Below are 22,775 nucleotides of genomic sequence, written 5' to 3'. Positions count from 1 at the left end.
ACATCTTTTTCCAGTCTCCAAAACGATTGATTTAATCCTTTTTATTCTAAGGTACTCCGTCTACTCTTAGAAAAATTAACGTAAGAAACGTAAGAAGTGGTGGAAAACGAACGCTCAGGAATTTGTTCTATGTTGGGCCATTTGTTACAATCGACCAGAGTTCCAGCAACTTGCAAAAGTACACCGATTCTTATCGTTACTGCATTAGAATTTTCGAAGGGAAGTTCGTGTAACTTCTACAAGAGCTTATGGAAACAAAACGGGCGGATGTAGTTGGTAAGAGCTCCGCTGTGACGGCGCCATCGATGGTTCGAAACCGCCCCAGTGTCAACCAAGCCTTTCATACTTCCGGGGTCGATAAATTGGTATCAGACTTGTCTGGGAGGATTAAAACACTGACTTGGCACATCGGCAGTCCTCCGAAAGTCTATTGGACGAACACGACTTCCGAAACCTCAACGATTCCGAATTGCAGTAAAAGGTGTTTGCGGATCCCAAGCGGATTGGTACGTCAAAGGCCCCATCCTTTTATCCTTTCGCACGATCAACTATTGCGAATTCTACAGCGAAAACGATAGGAATTGAGAGCATGTCCTGTTTTCTCAACAAACTAAGTCATCGGATTTTTGTATGACTTTCTCGATGTTTTATGCCTGTAGGAATCGAGGAGTTATCCGTTTCATTCAATATGTACACTAAGCTGAGATAGGTCGAATTTGGGTATCGGAGATCGGAAATATACGAAACTTATCCGGAGAATGCATGAATTCCGCCGGGTATTTATGAAAGTGTTTGCACAGGGCCCAGCTGCAACGTATGCGGAAACCTGCGGCGTTTCGAAAAACGTGCAGCTTGCGAGGATCTTTCGCAAGATTTGCATGGAATCAGTCGCGAGAGAGAAAGAACTCTGGTAATGACTAAGCACAGAAGAGAAACAACACATGAAGCAAAAAATTCCAAAATGTACGAAAATTTGGGCGTCTATGCGCTTTTTTTTGTGTGAAGCGACCCTGATCTTTTGACGACAGTGAACGGGATTTGGAGAGAATCACCAAAAATGACGCATCATTGGAGAGTTGACATTTTCACGTGAAAATTTTGCACACCTTCGCATGAGACTCGTTCGTCACTGGCGCAACGATTTTTGCAGGGTGTGTGCACAAACCGACGGGTGGATGTACGAGGAGACACTGTAGATGTGTGGGGGGTGTAAAAATCTGAATGAAGCAAGTGTGACTCGGGTGAATCCGGCTCAAATTGGCAAAATGTTTTTTATGTGTCACAAATACGAGAATGAGTGGTACGATGAGGCAGAGTTCACTTTTTTTTCGCTTGAAGTCCTGAGCAAGGAGAACACGGCATGGTCAAAGATCAACGACACCTGCACTATAGTCGGGTCAATACGACATGAAACACGAGTGTAGTTGATGTGCATTTGCGTACGCGCTCGAAATGGCGCTGTGGAGGCAGCAGTTGGAACCGAGGGGGAACCGTCCCAAACTGCAGCGATGGGTGGTGCCACATACTTGTAGCCGGTACACCACATCGAAGCGCCTCGAGAGAATCCGCGTACGCAATTGCGTACGCACTCCATGTCGTTTTGACCCTACTATACTTTCCGTCCTACTTCAGAATAGCTACAGTAGGCATCTGCGTGGCGAGTCCTTCGCTGATCCCTACCCTAGTTGCGATACAGTGATATGCTCTCGCACATCCACAAATGGTTTAAACCCCAAGCCGCCCAGTGATTGCGTAGCATTTTCACTAAATAATTTCATTTTCGCTTTGTGTTATTTTTCTCAATTTTTTTTTGTCGAGTTTATGGGTTTTTATAAATAAAGGCCTGTCGGCCATACTGTGGTTACCAGCTATAGATCAGATCCACATTCTATTTCTCGTCTGCTATTGTTAACCTATTTTGCCGTTGATTTGAGCTTATTTCAGTCGTTTCACTGTATTTAAAGCTATCTGAATATTTTAGAAAAATGTCGCTTTTAACGCAACTCAGAGAATGTTCTAATGAACTATTCTGAGACGATCAGAACACACAACTGTTGCAAAGTCTATATACTTATGATTCATCATTCTGTTGCACTTGTTCTTATTGGGATTTTCCAGAAAAAAAGAATTAAATAGCCGAAATAAATAAGTGAATACAAAGAATAACAAAAAAAAGTAGTTCACTCGCATTTACTTTTGTCTTAAGTTCTTTTCTCATCTTTGATTGTCCTTCATAGATCCATAACTTCACGTTCTCTACTGGTGTCGGGTACTGGCAGTTAGAGATCTAAGGATAATGGATTATGAAAGCAGGAGGATCCTTCTGCTGAATACCCGACATTCCGTTCACTTACGGTCGCTGACGAATACTTCTATCAGGGTTTAATTCTCAAGTAAAAGTCTGATTCATGCCATTTTTAAGGTGGTGAGAATAAAGGAAAAGGAATATGAGGGCATTTTTACCCATTTTTTCCAATGAAAATGTCTACATAATCCTCTTCAAATATTCTAACGAGGAACATTAAAGACAGCATAATCGGATACTCTACGAATCTGAGGTGGTGCGGATTTCAGGTGCAGTATCCGTATACGGGGTCGTAGATTATGGACATGGGGGTAGTTCCGCTCATCTCTCCCTGCATCACTGCGAACAGCCGCCTCCAGAATGCTGTTTTGTACGACGCCATCTATCGCAACGCTCTACCCCTTGCGCCGCCTCCGCCCTGCGATTCGTCGAAAATCAATTCGGACTGCCTCGATAGGCAATAAGGGACGCTACGAGTGCAAGGGTGGCGCGCTGCAATAGAAGGCATCGTACAAAACAGCATTCAAGGGAACGGCTGCTGGCCGTGATTCAGAGAGAGATGAGCGGAACCACCCCGGTCTCCATAATCTACGACCCCGTATACGGATACTCCACCTGAAATCCGTACCACTCCAGATTCGTGGTACGCTGCCTTTAAGCGTAAAGGCCTGGATGTACCAAGATATGTATTTAAAAATGAGAGCCGGTTTAAAGGCACTGCATCACGAAACTGACGATATTGGAGTCTTCACGAAAATATGACGTTAGGGTGTAGATTACGAGTATGAGAGCGACTACATCTTCAGAAAGATGGAAAAAAGACGAATTCAACGCCGAGTGGACTAGTTTTTATGATTTTCTCTGTAACTCTTTATTCGGTGTGATTACGTTTGCGTCCCATCTACCGTATCTTTGAGTGGATCTGAACAAAGAAACATTAATAGTATAGATGCAGTAAATAGTCATAAAGTAGGAATTAATAAATAGGACAACATAAGCCATAGTCAAGTCAAAACGGCATGAATCACGAGTTTAGTTGCGATGCATTTGCGTACGCGGAGCAGCAGTTGGAACTGAGGTAGGACCACCGTAAACTGCAGCCATGGATGGTGCCAACAAAGGTTCCACGGTCCTCACCGCTACGCTCCACCGCACGGCCTCGAAGGAAGCCGCGTACGCAATTGCGTCCGTGCTTCATGTCGTTTTGACCCTACTTCAAAAACGAGGGTATGAGCGCTCAAGAGAATGCAGCATCATAGCATCAAAGTGTCAGATCAAGTTGCGCTCCCACGCACACAGTCCGATCAAAACATTTTGATTTATGGTTCAAGAGATCAATCATAACTCGTTACGATTTCGGACCTGGAGGATGTCTTTGTATTCTATCCATTATATCTACTTCTGTATTTTATGTACTATTATATATTTACTATTATCTTTTATATTCTATTATATTCATTATTATAATAGAAGCGATAGTTGACCTCCAGAATGGGGACAGTGTTGGCGATGGTCCCGCCATGCAAACATCTGTGCATAGGTCGAAAGGGCAGTGAAACGCAACTCGTGAAGTTTCGCTGGAAGTACGTTGAGTTGCTATTCTTATTTTGTAGTACATTTCCTTTCGGACTGATAATTCTATACTTCCTAAGGCGTGACTGAGTTCCAAAATCAATGGGAAGAAGTTTGTTTTCTTGACCGCCAGCAGATGTGCGTGAAGTTATTGTATGCAGAGCGTTCGGCTTAGCCTTGACGTATAAAACGAGTTTTGTTTTTGTTACGAGGAACACCCCGATACGCGTGTTTGTTCGCAGGCTCTTCTTTTCATGGTGGAAATAGTCACCGCTGTTGTTGCCAAGTATTGATCTTACTCCAGTTCTATATTATGTTGATATTTTTGTGTTCTTGAAGTCTTTGATTCTTTGATCTTGGATCTCAATTTCTCGAGATCTCAATTCAATTTGATCCTCAAGTTCCTAAGACAAGATATTGCTAAGGCTTCTTTTCTTAATGTCGTCGCACTCATAGGGCACCGCAGTCGGTTCAAAACAACCTGATGTTCGGTGCAATTACGTAGGCGGCTGCGCCGCGGTGTGGTGCGGAGAAGTGTAGCAGTTAAGATTGAGAGCGGACCCTTGTTAGCACCACTCATCGCCGTAGTTCGCGATGGTCCCACCTTCATCGCAACCGCTACTTCCACCGCTCGGACTATCGCAGCGTGTCGGCTTAGAGGGGATACGTATAGGGTATACGTACAGATACGTATAGTAAGATCAAAACGACATGAAGTACGCCATAGTTACGTAAGCGCCTGCGCTCGAAACTGCGTGGTGAAGCGTAGCGGTTAGGATCGACTAAGGGTCCTTACTGGTATCATCCATCGCTGCAGTTCGCGATGGTCTCGCGTCGAATTCAACCGCATCTCCACCACGCCGCTTCGAGCGCAGCCGCTTACACAACCGCAGTGTGCTTCAGATCCTGACCTGACCCAACTATAAATGGCTGCCCGCGCGGCTGTGAGCCCTGCGGGCAGCCTATGAGGCAAGAGAAGTGAGCTCAAGTGTGGTGGGTTGCGAATGCACTGGTCAACGAGAGTATTTTGCCCCTACTCCTTTTTTTATTCTTTCTCATTTTTTTTAAACTAATGTAATTACTCGTAGGAATATCTGGTAAAGTTATGGCAACGATTCGTGCAGCACGTATGCGTGTATGTGTTCCAGCGATTGAACAATGCTACGGGCCTGCTGCAACTCATGCTCTCCTCTACTTGACACCATCCACTTCCATCTGCACTGCCGCAATCGAACGCGCATCGCGGTTGTCCTTATGGACATAAGTCTTGGCACTTGTAGCTTAGTGGAACTGAATTTACCGTCAACGATGAGATATCTTCTTCCTTCAGTATGTCTACGCTCAGATTGATTGACGTTGCGGTTACTCGACCTTTTCTAAAAAAAAAAAGCTCAATTGCATATAATTTATTGCTGCATTTCTTCAAATTTGTCCTCGATTAAATACAGTTGTTTGTAAACGTGGATGGTTTTCTTGACGTAGAACAAAGAAGGCGTTTAATGTAAAAGTTGTATCCTTTTATCGCTTTTATCGGTAGACTTCCTCACTTTCTTTGTTGCCATCATCACGGAATCGTTCTCCTACCTCCTCAGTTCTAATGAAAACAACCTTGCATATTTTTAACTGAGTCAACGGTGTCCAACTTATGAGTTACTGAAATTTCATTTTTAGATTTGACTACGCTTTTTAAATGAGAATCTTCGTAAACCGGGAATCCGTAAGAACTGCGGTTCGGTGTCATTTTTCTATACCTTTCTGTTGCATTACTTATTAATTCTCTTTTATATGTCTCTATCGTAGAACTATTTGCAAAAAAGTGCTTTTATGCAATTTCTTGTTCTTGACTCACTAAAATTTTAGGATGAAGATCAAGGACTTACCCTATATCCGCTTAAATGGAGGAAGAATCATCAGCGATGTGAGTAGTCTTCGTTATTTTGTTTATTTTCTTCTCTTCTTCATATTTTCCACTTTCTTTTTCGGTCCTTTTCACATTTTCTGAGGACTAGTCTTAGTTAACATGAAATGGAACTATCGTCGCTCTCTGGGGCGAGTTACTTTGCGTGGGAATTATTTTTTCACTGCCAAAAACTTTCACTCCATTCTCTTTTCTCCGCTTAATTTTGTTACAACCCACATCTTGACCTTTTTTTTAGGAAAATAAGAATCCGCAGAATATGTTAAAGAAAATGAGGAAGAATTTGTTAGGAAGTAGATGATCACATATATAATATTCAAAGCCTATGTTCGTATAGTCTTCGTAATATTCCATCCTGTTTCCGTGATGTTTTCATTGTATGGGAGATACGTCTCTCTATTGCAGTAGATGGGATCCAACTATATGAAAAAAAAATGTTTAGAAATGCAGTCAACTATTTTGAGCTCGGAATTAGTCGCAATTTTCTTCAATCAAGAAAGTTAGCTAACTTTGAGCACATCTTGTCGCTCCCATTACAAATATTTCTACTGATTGCTTCTTCTTCGAGATTATGAATGAATATGGGATTATAGCCTGCGGATATGATGCTGAAGATGCATTACTCAGGATGTTGTCTACAGATAATTTGTGGTCTTCTCGAACTCGCTGATGGAGAGCTCGGAAATCCATTTTGGATTCGAGAATGGTGTTTTTTCAACTCTGAAAATTCACTAGAATTCGAACTTCTTCCTCATCAAGTTCTTCATCTTGAGAAAGAAGTCCGAACTCTGGTGAATCTGAGACCTCTTCAACTGAGATTGAGGGTGTATACCCAATGCTTAATACCAGAGCAGCGGATACCCTGCAAGTTGCACCTAGTCTTGGATAACAAATATAATGTATAATGCCCAAATGAAGGTTCTTTCATCTTTCCTGTCGATTTGAGAGCAAAGAACCGCTCATAAAGTTCATAGAAAAGAAGTTCCCATTGTCTGAGAAGTGCTGAGAACGATTCAAACTGAACGAATTGGAAACTTCTCATTTAATGCGCTATGATTGCATCAACATCTTTTCTTATGTACTGTAATAGAAATAAAATGATTTACTGCAAAAAATACACTCTGTGGTAAGCGTACGTAATCTCGTTAATCGATAGCTCACAGGTGCCAAAAAGAAGCTTATCGTTCACAAAATTCTTTGATTGTTGTTTCGCAAAATTCCAAAGTTCGTTCTATTGTAGGTCCTTTCTAACTTTATCTTAAGCTAAAGCAACGCAAGATTTTGATATATGAGCTCTGCTATAATAAGTAACATAAAAATATGCAAATGGCAAATGAAAGCAACCACCACAATATTGGTAACTTCGAAGCGTCCCATGCATGCGTCGCGGCATTGCCGTCCAGCTTCGCTCGTTTTCGTGAGAAAACCAGCGGAATTCCCCGATTGTTGCCACGGCAGGCGGTGTGTGAGCATCTCCCACGTGACAGTATTCCATTAAATGTGTACAGGATTTTTTCCAGAACTTTTCGTGTTGAATATCATTCGATAGGGAAATAAACGACTAATGGCGTAGGGCTGCGCTTACGATATTAACAGAAGAGTTGTGCATGAAGATCACTTCTGACAAGAATTGGGTGAAAAATGATCGGCCCGGCTGACTCTGGCATCTGGTGGGAAATGTTCTTGCACCCACGGGAAAAGTTACGAACGATTCTTGGTGGTGCAGATGAAAGTTGCGATGCTTCGGGAACGTGAATCGCAATAAGACGATGTTCAGAAGACGGGAATCGCTCGGAAGACGACGTCGAGGGTGAGCGCCATGGGGTGCACGACCGGAAAGAGGGAGCACGCGAAACGCGTAGAGTGTTAGGCATCGGCCAGCGGTCGGATCAATGACTCGCGGAAGGCTCGTGCTCGTTGCATGCTCCTAGTCCTCTCTACTGGCTAGTACTGCAGTAGCGCTCGTTTTATTCGCGCACATTCTTAACTGTTTCTTTTCTATTCTTGTCATGAAATTCTAAATTACTGTTCTTCACAGGATTCAGTTCAAGCAAATACCAATTTCCTCATCCTTCGTTTCTAAATTTGATTTGAATCTTTTTTTTCAAAAAGTCCACTGCCCTTCTGGGCCACAAGAATGCAACGATGATGAAATTTGCTCTATTCAGGGTAAATCGCGTTGCAATTTGTGGTTTTTTTTTAAAATAATTTCGGAGGTGTCGATGCAGCAATAGTATTAACCGCTTTTAACAGCTTATATCCCGTTTTAATAATGCTGATGAACGCTAATTTGAAATCGAAATAATACAGAAGCATTTGAAATCCTGGTAAAGCCATTGCATTCATACGGTTAAATCCTCTGTTTCTCAATCTTATATTTCTTGTATTTGTTCTATGTTTGGTGTATTCTTCGAATTGTTGCCTCTTTAAAGGTTGACCTTAGCTCTTCTTAACTTGAGGTCATTTTAGATCCTTATGTATAGGAGGTATATTCCGAATAAAGTGTTTGCGTTAGAGATTTACGTAATATTAGCGCATCAGTCCCCCACATACAGTTTCAGTCACTTCTTTTATTTGGCACATTTGGTATTTGGTTTATTCACTTTTGAGCACTTTTTGAAGCTTTTTGAAGACAGTCCCATCACAATATTTCTAGTGTTCTACTACCTTTCTAGCTTCGAGTTCCGGACATGTGAAATGATGCAGTCCACTTTTTGTTTGTGTAGTTCCTTTCTTGTTGTGACTGCGGGGTCCTTGCTTAGATTCGGTATTGTCAAGAAAACCTAATAACCGATATTCTTTGGGAGCCGAAAAATGGATACACAGTCGACAGGTGTCTGCATGCAGCAAATTCTATTTGATTTAAATTTGTTAACACACTAATCACAAAGTCATGAAAATATCAGAGTATTCATTTTTATCAAATGAAGTCCGTTTGGGCATACCCACTTGGCCAAACTACTCACTCCAGCAGAGCTAAAAGGTCCACTAGACTGTTGTCGGGCCTCCGTATTGCCTCTCATCAGTAGTTCCCTCATAAGGAAATGGTTGCGCAAGCAGTCCTTACGGTGAATGGCGATGAAGTTGTGCAACGAAAATAACATGCTGAGCTTGTCTCTTAAAGTTCATTGTTACGTTCACTGGTCAGAGTTGTTAAGGTTTTTCTCATCATCGTGGATACAGATTACAAGTATATAGATTGCATTGTATAAGTTTTAATTAAGCTGCACAAGTTCATTTGTTCTCATGCAACAATTATTAGTTAGCTTTTGACATACACAAAAAAGAACAGTTGGTTATGTTACAATTTTATCATTCACTTCTGTTATTTGGTCAACATTAAAGGTAACGCAGCCGCTGCATTTGTAGTTTTATTCCTGATAACGACTCGCAAATACTTCCGGTGGTGTTGTGTCCGGCAGCATGCACCATTTTTATCAGTGAACACACTCTTTTATTTATACAGTCTTGCATCGTTCAAAGAAACCGTCCTAACCATGTTCTTCTGCTCCAAAGCCTTTAATAAATTTTTTTATTTTACCTTTCATTAGTGGTGGACCAATAAAGGACAGAACACTTCTTATCTTTACTATCCTTTTTATCTTCACTAAAGAATGGTCTAGAGAGACACTGAGATGCGTCATCCATAGAGTAATTCCGAGTTCTTGTGGGACAGTTAAATTCAGTTGCATTTGTCGATACAATTTTTCTCTATCCAAAACTAATTCAATACCCAACAATCGGTAAATCACGTGCGGAAGTGACTGTACATCTGTCGATTTCAAGAATCTTGAGCATTGAACATCTTGTTGGAGGTACAGCTATCGGATCAAAACGAGCTGAAGCCTGGCGCAGTTGCGTAAGTTGCAACTGGAGCGGTAGCACCAACGGTTGCTGTCCGCTGAGACCATTACTAGCTGGCCATAGTCATGATCACGTTCTGGTGGCAACCGCTGGCTTAACCGTGCGCTTCAAGTGCAGCCGCTTACGCAACTACATCTGGGTTCAGTTCATTATGACCCGACTCTACCACGCATCCAACGGTCAGCAATAACTATTCGCTTTGACTGTGAACCGAATTTACTAGCACCACAGCAACCACTATAGGCCGATCGGAGCTAGCGAGGGTCCAATCGCAAGCGCAATCGTTTACGCAGTTGCAAAACAAATCAAGTCGTTTTAATCCGAAAGTCATAAAGTGCGCCCAAGATTTGCAAATTCGCCAGTATTTATCAAAACAACTCAAGCTATGGCAACAACGACAGGGAGAGGTCGCACTTGCCATTGCAGTTTTTACCTGTTGACGACGAAACATAATGGACATCCCCGGTTTGCTTGGCTCTCTAATCTCTACCGATATTTTTTTTTTGGAAGTTACATTAAGAATTTCATGTATTGTCATTTGCGAATCCCTTAGTAGGTTTCAGAGTGTGAATTTAAGAATGCGGTGATTTACGTTATTGACTTCAATAGAATATTTAAATTAGTAGGAAAAGGGACGCAATAATTTTAATCAATTATGTGTGTATGGGATGCATTTCTGATAGTTTTTTGCAGCTTATGTGGAGCTTTTGAAAATCGGATTGTTTGTTACGAAATTTGCAATTCTCCGGGTCTTTTCTTTTTTGAATTTGGTAATTACCAGGATTTTTTCATTGGTGGTGTTTTTTTAGGGATAATGCAACCAAATTTGTAACATGTTGTAACTCTTTCCTACAAGAGCATAAACATTGCGCACCTTTTTCGATTCTAACGTCAGTTCAAATCAGCTACATCCTTTTCGAAGTCTGTGTTCAAGTCTCTCTTGAAGTTTTCTGTTGTCACCATTTGTAAGCTTAGTCTGACATTTAAGATGCTTCGCGTAATCAGCAGAATAGAGAGGCATGTCGTCACGCTTCAGCACAGTATGTCCTCGCGAGATGCTAGGCTTGCTAGTCGACAAGATAAGAAATGGTGTCTCTCGGATTCCTGGGCAAAACCATAAAGAACGAATGGATGATCAACGTTTTCGCGTGTGTATCGAATGAAGAATGAAAAGTTTTGACATCAGTCCAGTCCAATTATCTCCTATTAGTATGAACCTGTGCGCAACTGTTTCCATATCTGAATTTGTTTGTATTTCTGGGGGTCTTAGTGATATTTGTGCTTAACTTTGTGATGCTGCATACTCTTATTTCTTGAATATATAAACGTCAGAGCGTATATCTACATTCTACTTATTTATCTTTTTGTTTTGTGCTCATAAGAAATCTCTTTTAGGAATCACCCGCGTGGCCAAAGGTCGGTGAACGACCAGCCCTAACAAAGCTAGGGAGTGTGAGTTGCGAGGTTTTGGCTTGGTCGGACGACGACGAAGAAATGCACATTGTGCATGACGATTGTGTTACGAAGCCCTACGTTAATCTTCCTAGAAGTTAGTTAGTTAGCTTCTTCTATTCTATTTCCTTCTGTTTCATTTCTACTCTCATTCAAAATTTCGACAAAAGATTTTTCTGCATAGCAGTTGGAGAGTATAAAACATCAGACGGTAATTTCTGTTGAACTCTATACTTCATTGTTACTTTTCGGGGATTTCAATGAAAACAAAATGTGATGAGGAAAGGAAGAAGCAAAGTAATGAGTCGTTCCCTGATTCTACTCTCCTTCCTTAACAGCTTATATTCGGAAAGTGGAAACACGTAGTCATCATGCATGCGCGCTTGCAACATTAGTGAGGTTGGAGACAAGCACTCAATAGTCTCTCATCTAAGATTCATAGGGCAGCTGTTTTTGTAACAATACATATTTGGTCGTATCTATCATTACCTTTATTAGAAGTTCTTTTCTTTTTTCTTATATTTGTTTCTAATTCTTTATCATTTCTCTGTTTAGTCCCACTTCAACACTCTACGTCGCCTTCCACCGATTCAGAGTACGATCTGTGTAAAAAGATCGCAAGGAAAGGCAGTGAAGTCCCATCCACTGAAGTTGAAAGTGAAGCGGATGTCACTGACAATGAAGGTGAGAAAAATTCTTCAACTTTGCTATGTTGTGCGCTATTTTATTTCAAACCTTCGTACTCTCGAAGTAAAACTACTCACCTCATTATTTAGTTGCATTTCGCGATCGTGACCAAGTCTACTTCGACCGTGATCCCGAACCTAGTCAAGTAAGTGTTTCAAGTTATTTATTTCAAAAGAATGTGTTTATCACTTTTTCCATGGAATTCATGTCACTTGTAATGCAGTGCCTTACTATATTATTGAAGAAAATTTAGGTATTTGAAATATTATTCGACTATGAAGCTCGAAATAATGATGAGCTGAATCTAAAGGCAGGGACGACAGTGAAACTAATACGAAAAACGTGAGTTTCCCTTGTGCGCTTTATCTAGCTCTACCATTTCGACCAACAGACTCACCTTAACTTATGCTTCTTGTACCGGTCTTCTCCCATTGAGTTAAACTATTTTAGGGAGGAAGAATCATGGTTCTTTGGTGAATGCGAGGATGGAAAACGTGGATTATTCCCAGGCAATTATGTGAAGCTACTAGGTGTGCAGTTTTGTGATCCATTAGCTGATTAGATGACAAATCTGCGTCTTTTGCTTATAGGTTCCGATGCAAAGCTGATAACTGCGGAAGAAATATCCGAGCCTCCCACTGGCAAAGACCTAATAGGAAGAGGGGCTTGTGCTGATGTTTTCAAAGTCGTCTTTAAAGGAGAGGTAACTATTAAAGTTTATCTTAGCCATACGTTCTCTCTTCATTCTTCACCTGCTCTTTTCAGTTAATTTTTTTTTTTGGATTTTATTCTCCTTTGTTTTATCTAGGTGAGTTCATTTTATGCGGCTCTTTTCAGCTGGTGGCCCTGAAGCGGATAAGAGGGGAGCCTAAGACGTCCGATATCGAAGGTATTTTTTGCATAGAACAATTTTTGCTTCTTCGAATTCCATATTGCCTTAAATAACATTTGAATATTCTTCGCTTTATTCAACCCCAATTCCCTAATCGCTTGGATATAATTCTTTTTGATTTTTTTTGCATTTGTAGGAACTTCCGGGGATGGTGGGAAAGTTAGCAGTTGGTGGTTTATTCGAGAGAATGATAAGATGAAGACGAAATTTCATGTAATTAAGTTCTGGGAAGTCTCTCAATCTTCTCGGTTAGAACTATAGATTTGTAGTGATTTTTCAGACCGCTGAGAAAAAGACAAGACGATATAGGTATGTAGTTAGCAATAGTACGGTGTTTATTTTGAAGTTCAATCAAAGTGGATCCGCGCGGATCACATCATTGAACATGCTCCAGTGATAGTAATTTAGGTTTAATAATATAATAATTTTTAAGCGTTGAAACGAGAGGCAGTGGTGATCAACAGGCTCCGACATTCGAACATAATTCATCTTCTTGGGGTATGTTTGGAACAGCCGCGCATAGGTCTCGTTCTGGAACTCTGTGAAGGTAGATTTTGTCCATTATTTCCTGTGATTATTTTTGTGTTGTAAGTCCAATAAGTTTGATTCGCGACCTAGACAAACATGAATTAAAAACTAGCAACATGTGAGCAACAGTTGTTCACCAAAAAAACCTGGGAAAGAGAACGACAGAAAATTGTATGGAAAATCGGCTGCTTAGGGCTTAGGATAAACAAATTTGTTCAGGAGGTTCTTTGAAGAAGTTGTGTCAAGTACTTGCGAACTCCTTCGTTTCTGTGAGGATCATTGTTGACTGGGCCGCTCAGATTGCATCGGCAATGAAATGCCTTGCATCTGAGAATCTAATGCACAGAGATCTTAAAGCTGATAACGGTTAGTTATCCATTTTAAGCCTTTTTTTAAATTTTTTTTTGTTCTTTCTTCTCTTTTTGTTATGTGTTATGCTTCGTAACTCGCTTTTGATTGTATCTCCATCTACCACCTACTATTTCCAACACAATGTTTGTTGTTCTCTTTGCTATCCATTATACCAGTCAGAGGTTAGACAATACGAATTTTAAATTTTGAAAACTGTGGAGCGGATTTTCCGGTTGATCTTGATGTCTAAAATTTTCGTCTCATCGAAATTAGAGAATGTATGTCCAGATATTAATGATAAAATCCCTAATGTTGTTCTCCATTACATCCACAGTTTTATCTGTTGAATCTGTGCTTTTTCTCGTTCTTTTACGATGGAATGAAACGTCATACACCGTCTTACTTCACCCGAATCTGCTGGTTTAGTTTTGGTCAAGGAACAAGTATGTTTGTGCAACGTCTCTCCTAGCACTCCTACATCTGCTGCGCAATCAATTCATCTGCATAATGGAATACAGGTAACCTCATCTTGTTCTCATTCATTTCTTATTCATTTTTGGTTGATATGTAGCATTCTTTTTCCAGGCCAATGGGTACTGTCAGGTTTGTAAGGGAAAAGCGTTGGATCGATTGACAGTAAAAATCACAGACTTTGGAGCTACGAAGAAAATAAAGGATGAAGATGAAAAGAGGTGCGCCATATTACAGGACTTTCAAATTGACATATTTGTTTAGTGTACATTTATGTTCCACTGCTTCAGGCAAAGCTTGGTGGGTACTTATGCTTGGATGGCTCCCGAAGCGTACAAATTCCAACAGTATTCGGAAGCTTCTGATGTATGGAGCTATGGGGTTGTGCTCTGGGAACTACTTACCAGAAAGGATCCACATCAAGGACATATGCCGATTACTGTCGCTTTTATTGTAAGCTTCATCTTTTCTCTCTTTCCACTTCATTTTTGCACTAACAGATATTTCATTTTCAAAGTTTGTTGCGGAGAAAGTTTTTTTTTTTTGCTTTTCGTTTTACCCCTTTGGAAAAAAACGCTATGAAAATCATATGTAATAATGTATTAGTAGTTTATAAACCTATAATTCCATACTTGAATAGTATTATGCAAGATATGGCACCGTTTTGTTCGAAAGAAAAGTGTTGTTACAACACCTTCGCTATACCCTATAGAAAAGCAAGACGTCAGAATCAATATCATATCTCTGCTTAACATTTCTATTCCATTTTGTTCTTTGCTCGTCGCTTCTAAATTTGAACTTTTTCTTTGTAAAATTCGATGGATTGAAACAGGGAAATCGCATATTGGTTGGAAAACAACAATCGGGTTCAATTTATGTACGAGCCGTTAGTTTTAAATGATTAGCGACATGCTCACTGCAGTATGCTGGAGTACTAATCAAGGGGAATTTTCATTTGATTTCGCATTCTAATTTTGGCCATTGCAACAAACTCGAGTTCTGTTCTAGGTATCCACGAAAGGTATTGATCTTCCAATCGCTGACGACTGTCCCTTGAAATGGAAAGATATCATGCAGAGCTGTTGGAATGTAAGTTGGCGTGTTGTAATGTCCGAATCCTAATAAGGTTTTGTTTCTGGTTTGTACTCGTAAAAGTACATCTCATGACGATGTTAAAGCGTAATGTATATTCACTGATTTCACATTGGAATTTGTTCTCGTTTTTTAACGGATTGTGCTAAAAAAAGTTCTCAATGCATTGCCAGTATGGAGGAAAATTATGTGCATAGGTAAGAATGAAAAAAGGGGGTGGTGGAAGAGGAAGAGCAAATTTTGTACAACAGAAGTGTGCTGCATGTTAGAAGCTTCAAATAAATTACAGGAGGGTACTCGCCTTTTGCTACGTTTGTTGTGTTCGTAGGTGATGTTGTTTGTGAGTAAAAGATCACTTCCATCGAAAATTATGAGATCTGTGTAGCCCGTTAGGTGATCTCACCTATTTTAGGTGAGCCCCTGACAGTTGCGTTGTGGGTCGTGATAATTGGGCATAGCCAAGGCGTGCGAACACGATCACAATTGTTTTTTAGTGGGAAAACGTTTTTCAGTCACATCAGAAGTATATTTTAGATAGAACCGGATAAACGACCAACGTTTGCTTCCTTATTAGAGCAGTTCATAGAATACCGAGAAGAGCTGGAACGAACTGGTTTTTCGGTGAGTGAATTATGCTTCATAATCTTCTACAGCTGAAGCATTGTTTTTAAGCAATTGCTTTTTTTTTAGGAGGAACAAGAGGCTCTTGTTCAACGAGTGCATGCGGACATCGAGAAGGAGATCACTCAATTCTATGTCAAATTAAATCAGGATGGTCATGAGTAAGTGGAACCTTCTTCAGTTATTGTTTTGTTTCCATTTCGCAGTGCTAAAAAGTGATGTTTCGGCTTTATATCGTCCGTCTTTTTATTCCAGAAAAATGCGAATTATGTGCCAGAAGTTGTACGAACAACTAGACATGAGGGGTGACGGTGTCTCAAAGTTACCACAAGCTGCAGCACCTGAAGTACGAGAGCGTCGCAAGGGCAAAAAGAAGATCGAGAAACAGGACATATCTAAGCCTCAGGGTGAGCTTTACTATGGTAGTCATTTATTTAGCCTATCCGATAATTGTGCCATCGTTTCATAGCTGTATCACTATACATTGCGCACACTTTCTTTCACTTATCCATGTTGTGTTTCCTCCTATGTGTTGTCTGATCTAGAGTGTCGTCATCTGATATCAATTCAACAACCGACATCAAGTAAAACGGACCTCAAAGTGATTATGTGTGAGTTACATATCCGTGCATTCCATGCGAAATTTGTTGGGGCTGCACAACTTTCGAGTTCCTCGTAATTCACAAGTATGTCTCCTTTTGAGTATTCTAGTTATTAATTGTGTAACATTAATTACTGTAACCAAACAATTTCATCCATCTACATTCATTCGACAAAATTACTTCTTTTCTGCACTTTCTTTTGTGAAAATCGGCCTCGTTCTCTAGTTGTGGGATAAATAGTAGGTAACCATTTAACAGACATTCGTCATGTAGTCGTGTCAAAGGCATAAAGCACAGTGTAGTTACGTAAGCGGCTGTGCTCGAAGTGGCGCGGTGGATATGGCGGTTGGAGTCGACGTGAAACGATGGTGCTAGCAGTTGTGCCCACTAGATCTTAACCGCTACGCTCTACTACGCCGCTTTGAACGCAGCCGTATCGTGTTTCATGTCGTCTTGACCTTACTATACTTTTTCATTTATATTCAGTACACATTCAGCTAAGCCCGTTGTAACGGGGAATTTTTTTTTTTCTGAAGCATGTGCTCGTGCTGAAGCAAATCGGCTACTCCAAAAGTTGTGAGCAAAATGTAAAGCCTTTTTAGTGGTTCATTGTATTCAGTATTCACTTATTAGTTTGATGTTTGTGTTTGTGGTGGTACTGTGTTGGTGTTGTAGTTGATCGACAAACTTCTGGAACTGGAACCAGAACTGCATCACCGTTCGGGACGTTGCCAAGAAGAGAAAAGGAACATCTCAATGCTCATCGGCCTCTTCAACAAAATCTGTCCGTAAGCAGTCCAAATCTTAATGAGTTGGAAGTCAACTGCACCGCGAAGAAAGGCGGGACTCTACAACGAAAAGATGCGATTCGCAAGAAACGGCAAATTTTGGCCCACGATGAAAGCTTGGAGCGTGAATGTAACGTACAGTTCCCTGACCCAGACGGTTTGTCATTCGCTCGATACGTTTTTAATATTTTATAATAATAATCGTTTCTTTGTGTGGTTGTTCACATTGTTCAACACTAAGATAGTCTTGAACCTGAGACTCATAGGCGTAGTAAATTCATGCTAAGGTACGACCATATAAAACAAAATTTAGATTTCTAATTGACTGATGTGTTTATGTTCCGTTAAATATAACTGATTTCCAATCTTCAGTACACCTCTGCGCGACGGGATATCCTCTTATCTCTTGTCTCAGGTTCAAGACTATCTTAATGTTATACACGCGCAATTACACACTTGAAAAAAAACATGAAAACCTGATTCGAATGGCAGCCAACCATGAAAAAGAGGATATTTTTTGAAAATAAAATGTGACTAACGATTGACTAATGATTAACTTGTGAGCCGCACAACTTTGTAGGTAATTGATTAAAAAGTACTGCATAATAAATTTAAAGTGTTCGAAGTCATAAATTGAGAATGAGGACTATTTTGTGGTGAAAAACAACTGTAAAGCTCTGTCTTCTGGTAGTTTGTGGCTTGATGTCCCAGTGATATGTGGAACAGGACACAAAGAGAATCGTTAGACAGATAAAAAGAGCAGGAAATTGAAGAAATAGCATTGGATCGCAGTTTAAGGATTGCTAAACTTTTTCTTTTACATTTACTAACCTTAGATCCATGAGCCTCTTTATCTGCCTTTCAATACGAGATTATCACCAGGGATATGAGATACTACTAGATACATATGAGGTAGATATTACAGCTAGTAACTTATATCCTTTTTTCGCTATTCAATAGTACATTTCATTCTTATTTTGAGTGACACTGATTTGTCATCAGTCAACTTTAAGGATTTGAATAACTCGTAATAACTTAAACAACAACGTAAATTACATTAGGTAGAAGAGAAGAGAATTTCTCATGTTCGGTCAAGGTTTTATTTGAAAATCCTTTTGTGTAAAAACGTTAATGTATTATCAGTGAAGGCAAAGGGACTTTTTTAAAGTAATCATCACATTGTTTCTCTTGTAAATGCGAGAAAATATCCCAACACATTGAGGGCAAGGCGGTTTTTGCGTATCTGCTGCATATTTTTTTTTTGCGCGCCGATTCTCCGACATCAGACGTCGGACAATATCCCGAAAAACAGTCAACGAATACCATTAAATATATGATAACTCCTTGTTTATTTAGTATTATTGGTATATGAAGTATTTTATGATGGTGTTCGGCAACATCGTCGCCCATTCTTCCAAGCGGCAAAAAATTGTCCAATGACATCGTTGGACATTGTCGTCAATGTGTTAGTTAAAATAATCCTCCTAATGAATTTAGTCGTTTAGCTGAAAATCGCCCTAATATTCTTCCACCGGCGGCACGTCTTGGGAACTCAGCGCGACGCAGTGAAGGGACTCATGAAGACTCCAGTAAAGTCAGAAAATTGCTGTCGAAGTTCCATGTGGTGTGTTTTCAAGCATCACTTACATTCCACCTATCAAGCAGTGTAATGCTGATATATGCAGTTTCGTCGAGGCAACCATTCCGTTGAGTCTGACGAAGCTCCTCCCTCTGCGAAGTTGTCCCCAGTCTCAGCGAAACAAGTTGTTTTTCCACCGCTAAGTAAAGCGACACCAAGCAACTATGAAGTGGGTTTATTTTTTCGTGCTCTTATTTCTGCATTTTGCTATTTCTGGATTCTGTCTTTTTTCTTGTAAGAAGGCAGTCATCGTCATTCATCCCAATCTTTTTTCCTTGGATTTAATGTTCCGGGGCTCCCTAAACCTTGCCAAATTACAGCATCTCTCACCACTGCACAAATCATCAACCAGTACTGATGATGACTACACAAAGTTGGCTCCTAACAAGTTAGTTTCATTCTATTTTTTTTTTAAACGAAATCTGCATGCAGCTGTTCTGCTCGTGTGTTCTGTTCTTTGACTGCTGTTTTCTGCAGCATAATTGTCGGCGCTAGTTTTTATCAGCAAATAAATTGTAGCGTTTTTATTTTATAGGATTTCATTCGTAAATATTTGCAGGGCTGTACGGAATAAAGTGTCACCCTCAGACAAAATGGGGAAGTGGAGCGAAATTCAATGTACACAGCAAACAACGTATGTTTTAGACTTATCTTTTGTTCCTTGCCCGCCGTCTCCTTCGTTTTGAATTTGCTTTGATAAAGAAAGTTCGCTTGGATCTTAAAAAAATTCCCTTAGTAAGTTGTGTAGTTTTCGTTTCGTGCATAAAGTTTTGTAATTAGTAATAATTAATTATAATTATATGTTAGCTGTATAATTGTAGCTTCATATATTTCATACTCTCGTATTTAGTCTCTTGACATGAACATCTTTCATTGCAACATTACAAAGCAATAATTGCTCATCTATGAATGTGCAGCATTTTTCCTACTTGTTGAGCTGAGATATCATTTCAATAAAGAGAAATAATAATTATAAGTTTGCACTCGTTCGTTAGTGGGGAACATTCTTTTTAAAATGCTCTTTTAATTTCTTAGGCGGTATATAAAGCCAGCCTTGTATAACCCAACGAACACGAATGGAGCAGGCCTTGGAGCAGGGATTGACCCAGCAAGTCGCTCACCACGACGAGAAATTGGTATTGACGATGTTATCCCGTTGACGCATGAGGGCACTTATGGTGAGGGACTTTGAACTGAGTGATGAATTATATCAGTATATTGAACTTCTAGCTCCCCCATCCATTCCCGTCAAGCATCATCGTCGAACTCCTTCAGACGACAAAGGAGTTTCCAGGCAAAATGCGATTCATAACGGACATGCAGCACGCCCTCCTCTCCACTCGAATATGCAGGTTTATCATCTGTTATATAATACTCATTGCATATCTCTCATTTCGCTTATCTTAATAAATGTCAAGAGAATTATGAAAACCACAGCACGTTCACGAGTGGCTGCAGAGTGGAATAGGCGTAATGTTGATTGATATTAATTGTTCAGTTCTTTTTTATTGGCTTTCCGGAGTGATTAGACTGGTTTTCATCCATTTGGTTTCCGTATATATTTATATATATATATATATATATATATATATATATATATATATATATATATATATATATATATATATATATACGGAAACGAAATGGATGAAAACTGAAAGTCTGAAATGGTACCAGACTTGTCTGGGAGGATAAAAACACTGACGTAAAAAAATAAAACATCGGCTGGCCCCCGCAAGTCATTCATTGCATATGCGAAAACGCGTTCCAAAACCTCCACGATTATGAACTTCAGTAAAACCCGTTGGTGCATCCCAGGTGGATTGATACGCCTGTGACTTATATATATATATATATATATATATATATATATATATATATATATATATATATATATATATATATATATATATATATATATATATATATATATATGGAAAAAGTTGCTGACCGCTAGATATGAATAGGAGATTGCAGGAAAACTTCTGTTGATAATTCTACCCTTTTCCCCAGATTTAGGATCACCTTTCAGAGCAGCTTTTTAATCTTTCCTTCAGTAATGCGAGAGGTTAGGGTTGTCATTTAGTTGCTTGGGTTGCGCCCGGATACTTCAGCGATAGTCTTTCAAAGTCTTTCGCTTTGTCCGTTGTTTTGAATTTTCCGTGCATTTCTCGTGAAATGAGATCATAATGAGTACAAAAGTACAGTCACTTGACTTCTACAGTTTTGACATCTCTGTAATTTGCAAGAGAAGCTTTAGTTCTGTTGTCATTCCATGAATGATAATTAAGAATAATTTACGCATACCATGATTTACAATGCGTCCATCTACTTTCTTGAAACATGCTTGGAATTTATAGGTTTCGTCTTCCATAAATCTTCTCTTCCTACTGTTTTTCTTTACTGTTCAGTGTAACTGCTACTACTACTACTACATTCAGCCATCTCTGTCCACTATTATACCACCATCGACAGCATCGAATAGTGGACCGTGTACAGTATCGTTGAATACTCGCATACCTGCTCCCTCAACAGATCCTTACATTACATGCGCTGGTCCTCGGATAGGAGTGATCAACAACGTCCCGTACTTAACGATGACACCAAAGCACAGCCATAGTCAGAATGTTCCATCTCCTCCTGTTACAACTGTACAAAATGACCAGTATATACAATGTCCTGTGAGTTATTTCAACAAAAAAAAATACTTTCCTGGTGCGTTTTTCTTTCCATTTTTTCTACACGTATTTCTTTGATTTTCAGCGTAAGCCCGAACGTCCTATCACTCTCAATCTTACCCATGCACACACTCCTGAGAGCAGTGGGATTAGGTTTGTGCACTAAGATTAGTTGAAACTGAATGAATTTCAGCGTAGTTCTACTTGCAGTACATGCTCTGCGTTCTCAAACCTGTCACTTGCGGATACAGTGCCATTAACACATGCACCACCTCCACCTCGACCACCACCAATAATTCCTCCCAGAGACGGGTCCATAGGATTGTGAGTTTTGTCTCTTTAGTGCCCTCTTTAGAAAACGACTGTGTAATGAATGTTCGCTACGCTGTACTTTATCGTACCTGATCCAGGGATCTAGACTGGTTCTCATAAAAGTGCGTAGATGGCCTCGTGGTTCTAGCTCTTTTAATTCACCATAGCAAGTGATTAAATAACTAAATGTCCTACAAATAAATTTTGAAGATGTTTCGAACAAAGCTTTAACTATAATACTATAAGTTAGATATTAAAGGTATTGGTTTTGAGGAGAGTCTGTCTGGAACACCTCGCACAAGTTGTTTTCCAGATGATGTTACTTTTTCCAGGCCTTTGTGCGAGTAATTTGTTAACCTCGCTTCGTACACGAATCCGGTCACATTCCTCCGATGAACTCTCTTCTCCGTTTTTTTTTTTTTTTTTTTTGTGGGCCATGCCGGTCACTCTCAAAATTTTGTGTTGTCATATTCGTCAAATTATAATTTTCCACAACTTCGAGTAGAGTTTGCGCTATCAGACTCAAAGATGTGTTGTAGGTACAAATACAAACGTATACAATCCTAATAACAAAATCCAAACTTTAAAATTGATACAAATGTAGTTGCTTTCGTTTCTTATGTATTTTTATGTATTTAGAAGTGATGATTCATGTGCAGTATTTTTTCTTGATTAATTGTAAAGAAAATGTTCAGAACGGTTATTACGTGTAGTAATTCCTTTTGTAATGTTATTACTTGTTCATGTTTGTTGTTTGGCTACTCCTCTAGTCACGGTTATATTTTTTGATGTGTTAGTATGCCTTAAGCGGCTATTATTTCCGCTTTTTGCCAATCAGTCATTCGGCGATATAAAATTTATGCTCTCATTGAGAGTGCACAACAAAGCATAAAGCAATTATAACATCCACCTGTATCACCCGTGCTCCCGTTGTTCGTCGATTTCCTCGAGCGGGCCCCAGAAATACTTCCATTTGTCCCGATCGCGCGCAAGTATTACCCAG

At 39.8% G+C, this 22,775-nt stretch overlaps 1 protein-coding gene across 1 annotated transcript; it reads left to right on the top strand.

Moving 5' to 3' along the window:
- Positions 1 to 5,738: 5,738 nt before the first annotated feature.
- On the top strand, positions 5,739 to 22,120 carry RB195_015364 (uncharacterized protein; the record flags this gene model as incomplete). Its single annotated transcript, XM_064206035.1, has 29 exons — positions 5,739 to 5,795; positions 11,055 to 11,208; positions 11,667 to 11,795; positions 11,888 to 11,943; positions 12,052 to 12,140; positions 12,249 to 12,328; positions 12,389 to 12,501; positions 12,636 to 12,687; positions 13,124 to 13,237; positions 13,438 to 13,584; positions 13,996 to 14,087; positions 14,155 to 14,261; positions 14,331 to 14,493; positions 15,049 to 15,129; positions 15,667 to 15,753; positions 15,823 to 15,914; positions 16,009 to 16,160; positions 16,299 to 16,364; positions 17,031 to 17,300; positions 18,649 to 18,767; positions 18,829 to 18,951; positions 19,103 to 19,170; positions 19,342 to 19,416; positions 19,818 to 19,960; positions 20,013 to 20,134; positions 21,224 to 21,463; positions 21,546 to 21,613; positions 21,671 to 21,784; positions 22,105 to 22,120. The coding sequence occupies 29 exons, from the start codon at positions 5,739 to 5,741 to the stop codon at positions 22,118 to 22,120; spliced, it is 3,189 nt and encodes a 1,062-aa protein (XP_064061916.1).
- Between the last annotated feature and the right edge of the window lie 655 nt (positions 22,121 to 22,775).

This window comes from Necator americanus, chromosome V (assembly GCF_031761385.1).
Source record: "Necator americanus strain Aroian chromosome V, whole genome shotgun sequence".
Lineage (NCBI taxonomy): Eukaryota > Metazoa > Nematoda > Chromadorea > Rhabditida > Ancylostomatidae > Necator > Necator americanus.
The sequence above is the reverse complement of the archived record's forward strand: the minus strand, read 5'-3'. Positions and strand labels throughout refer to the sequence as shown.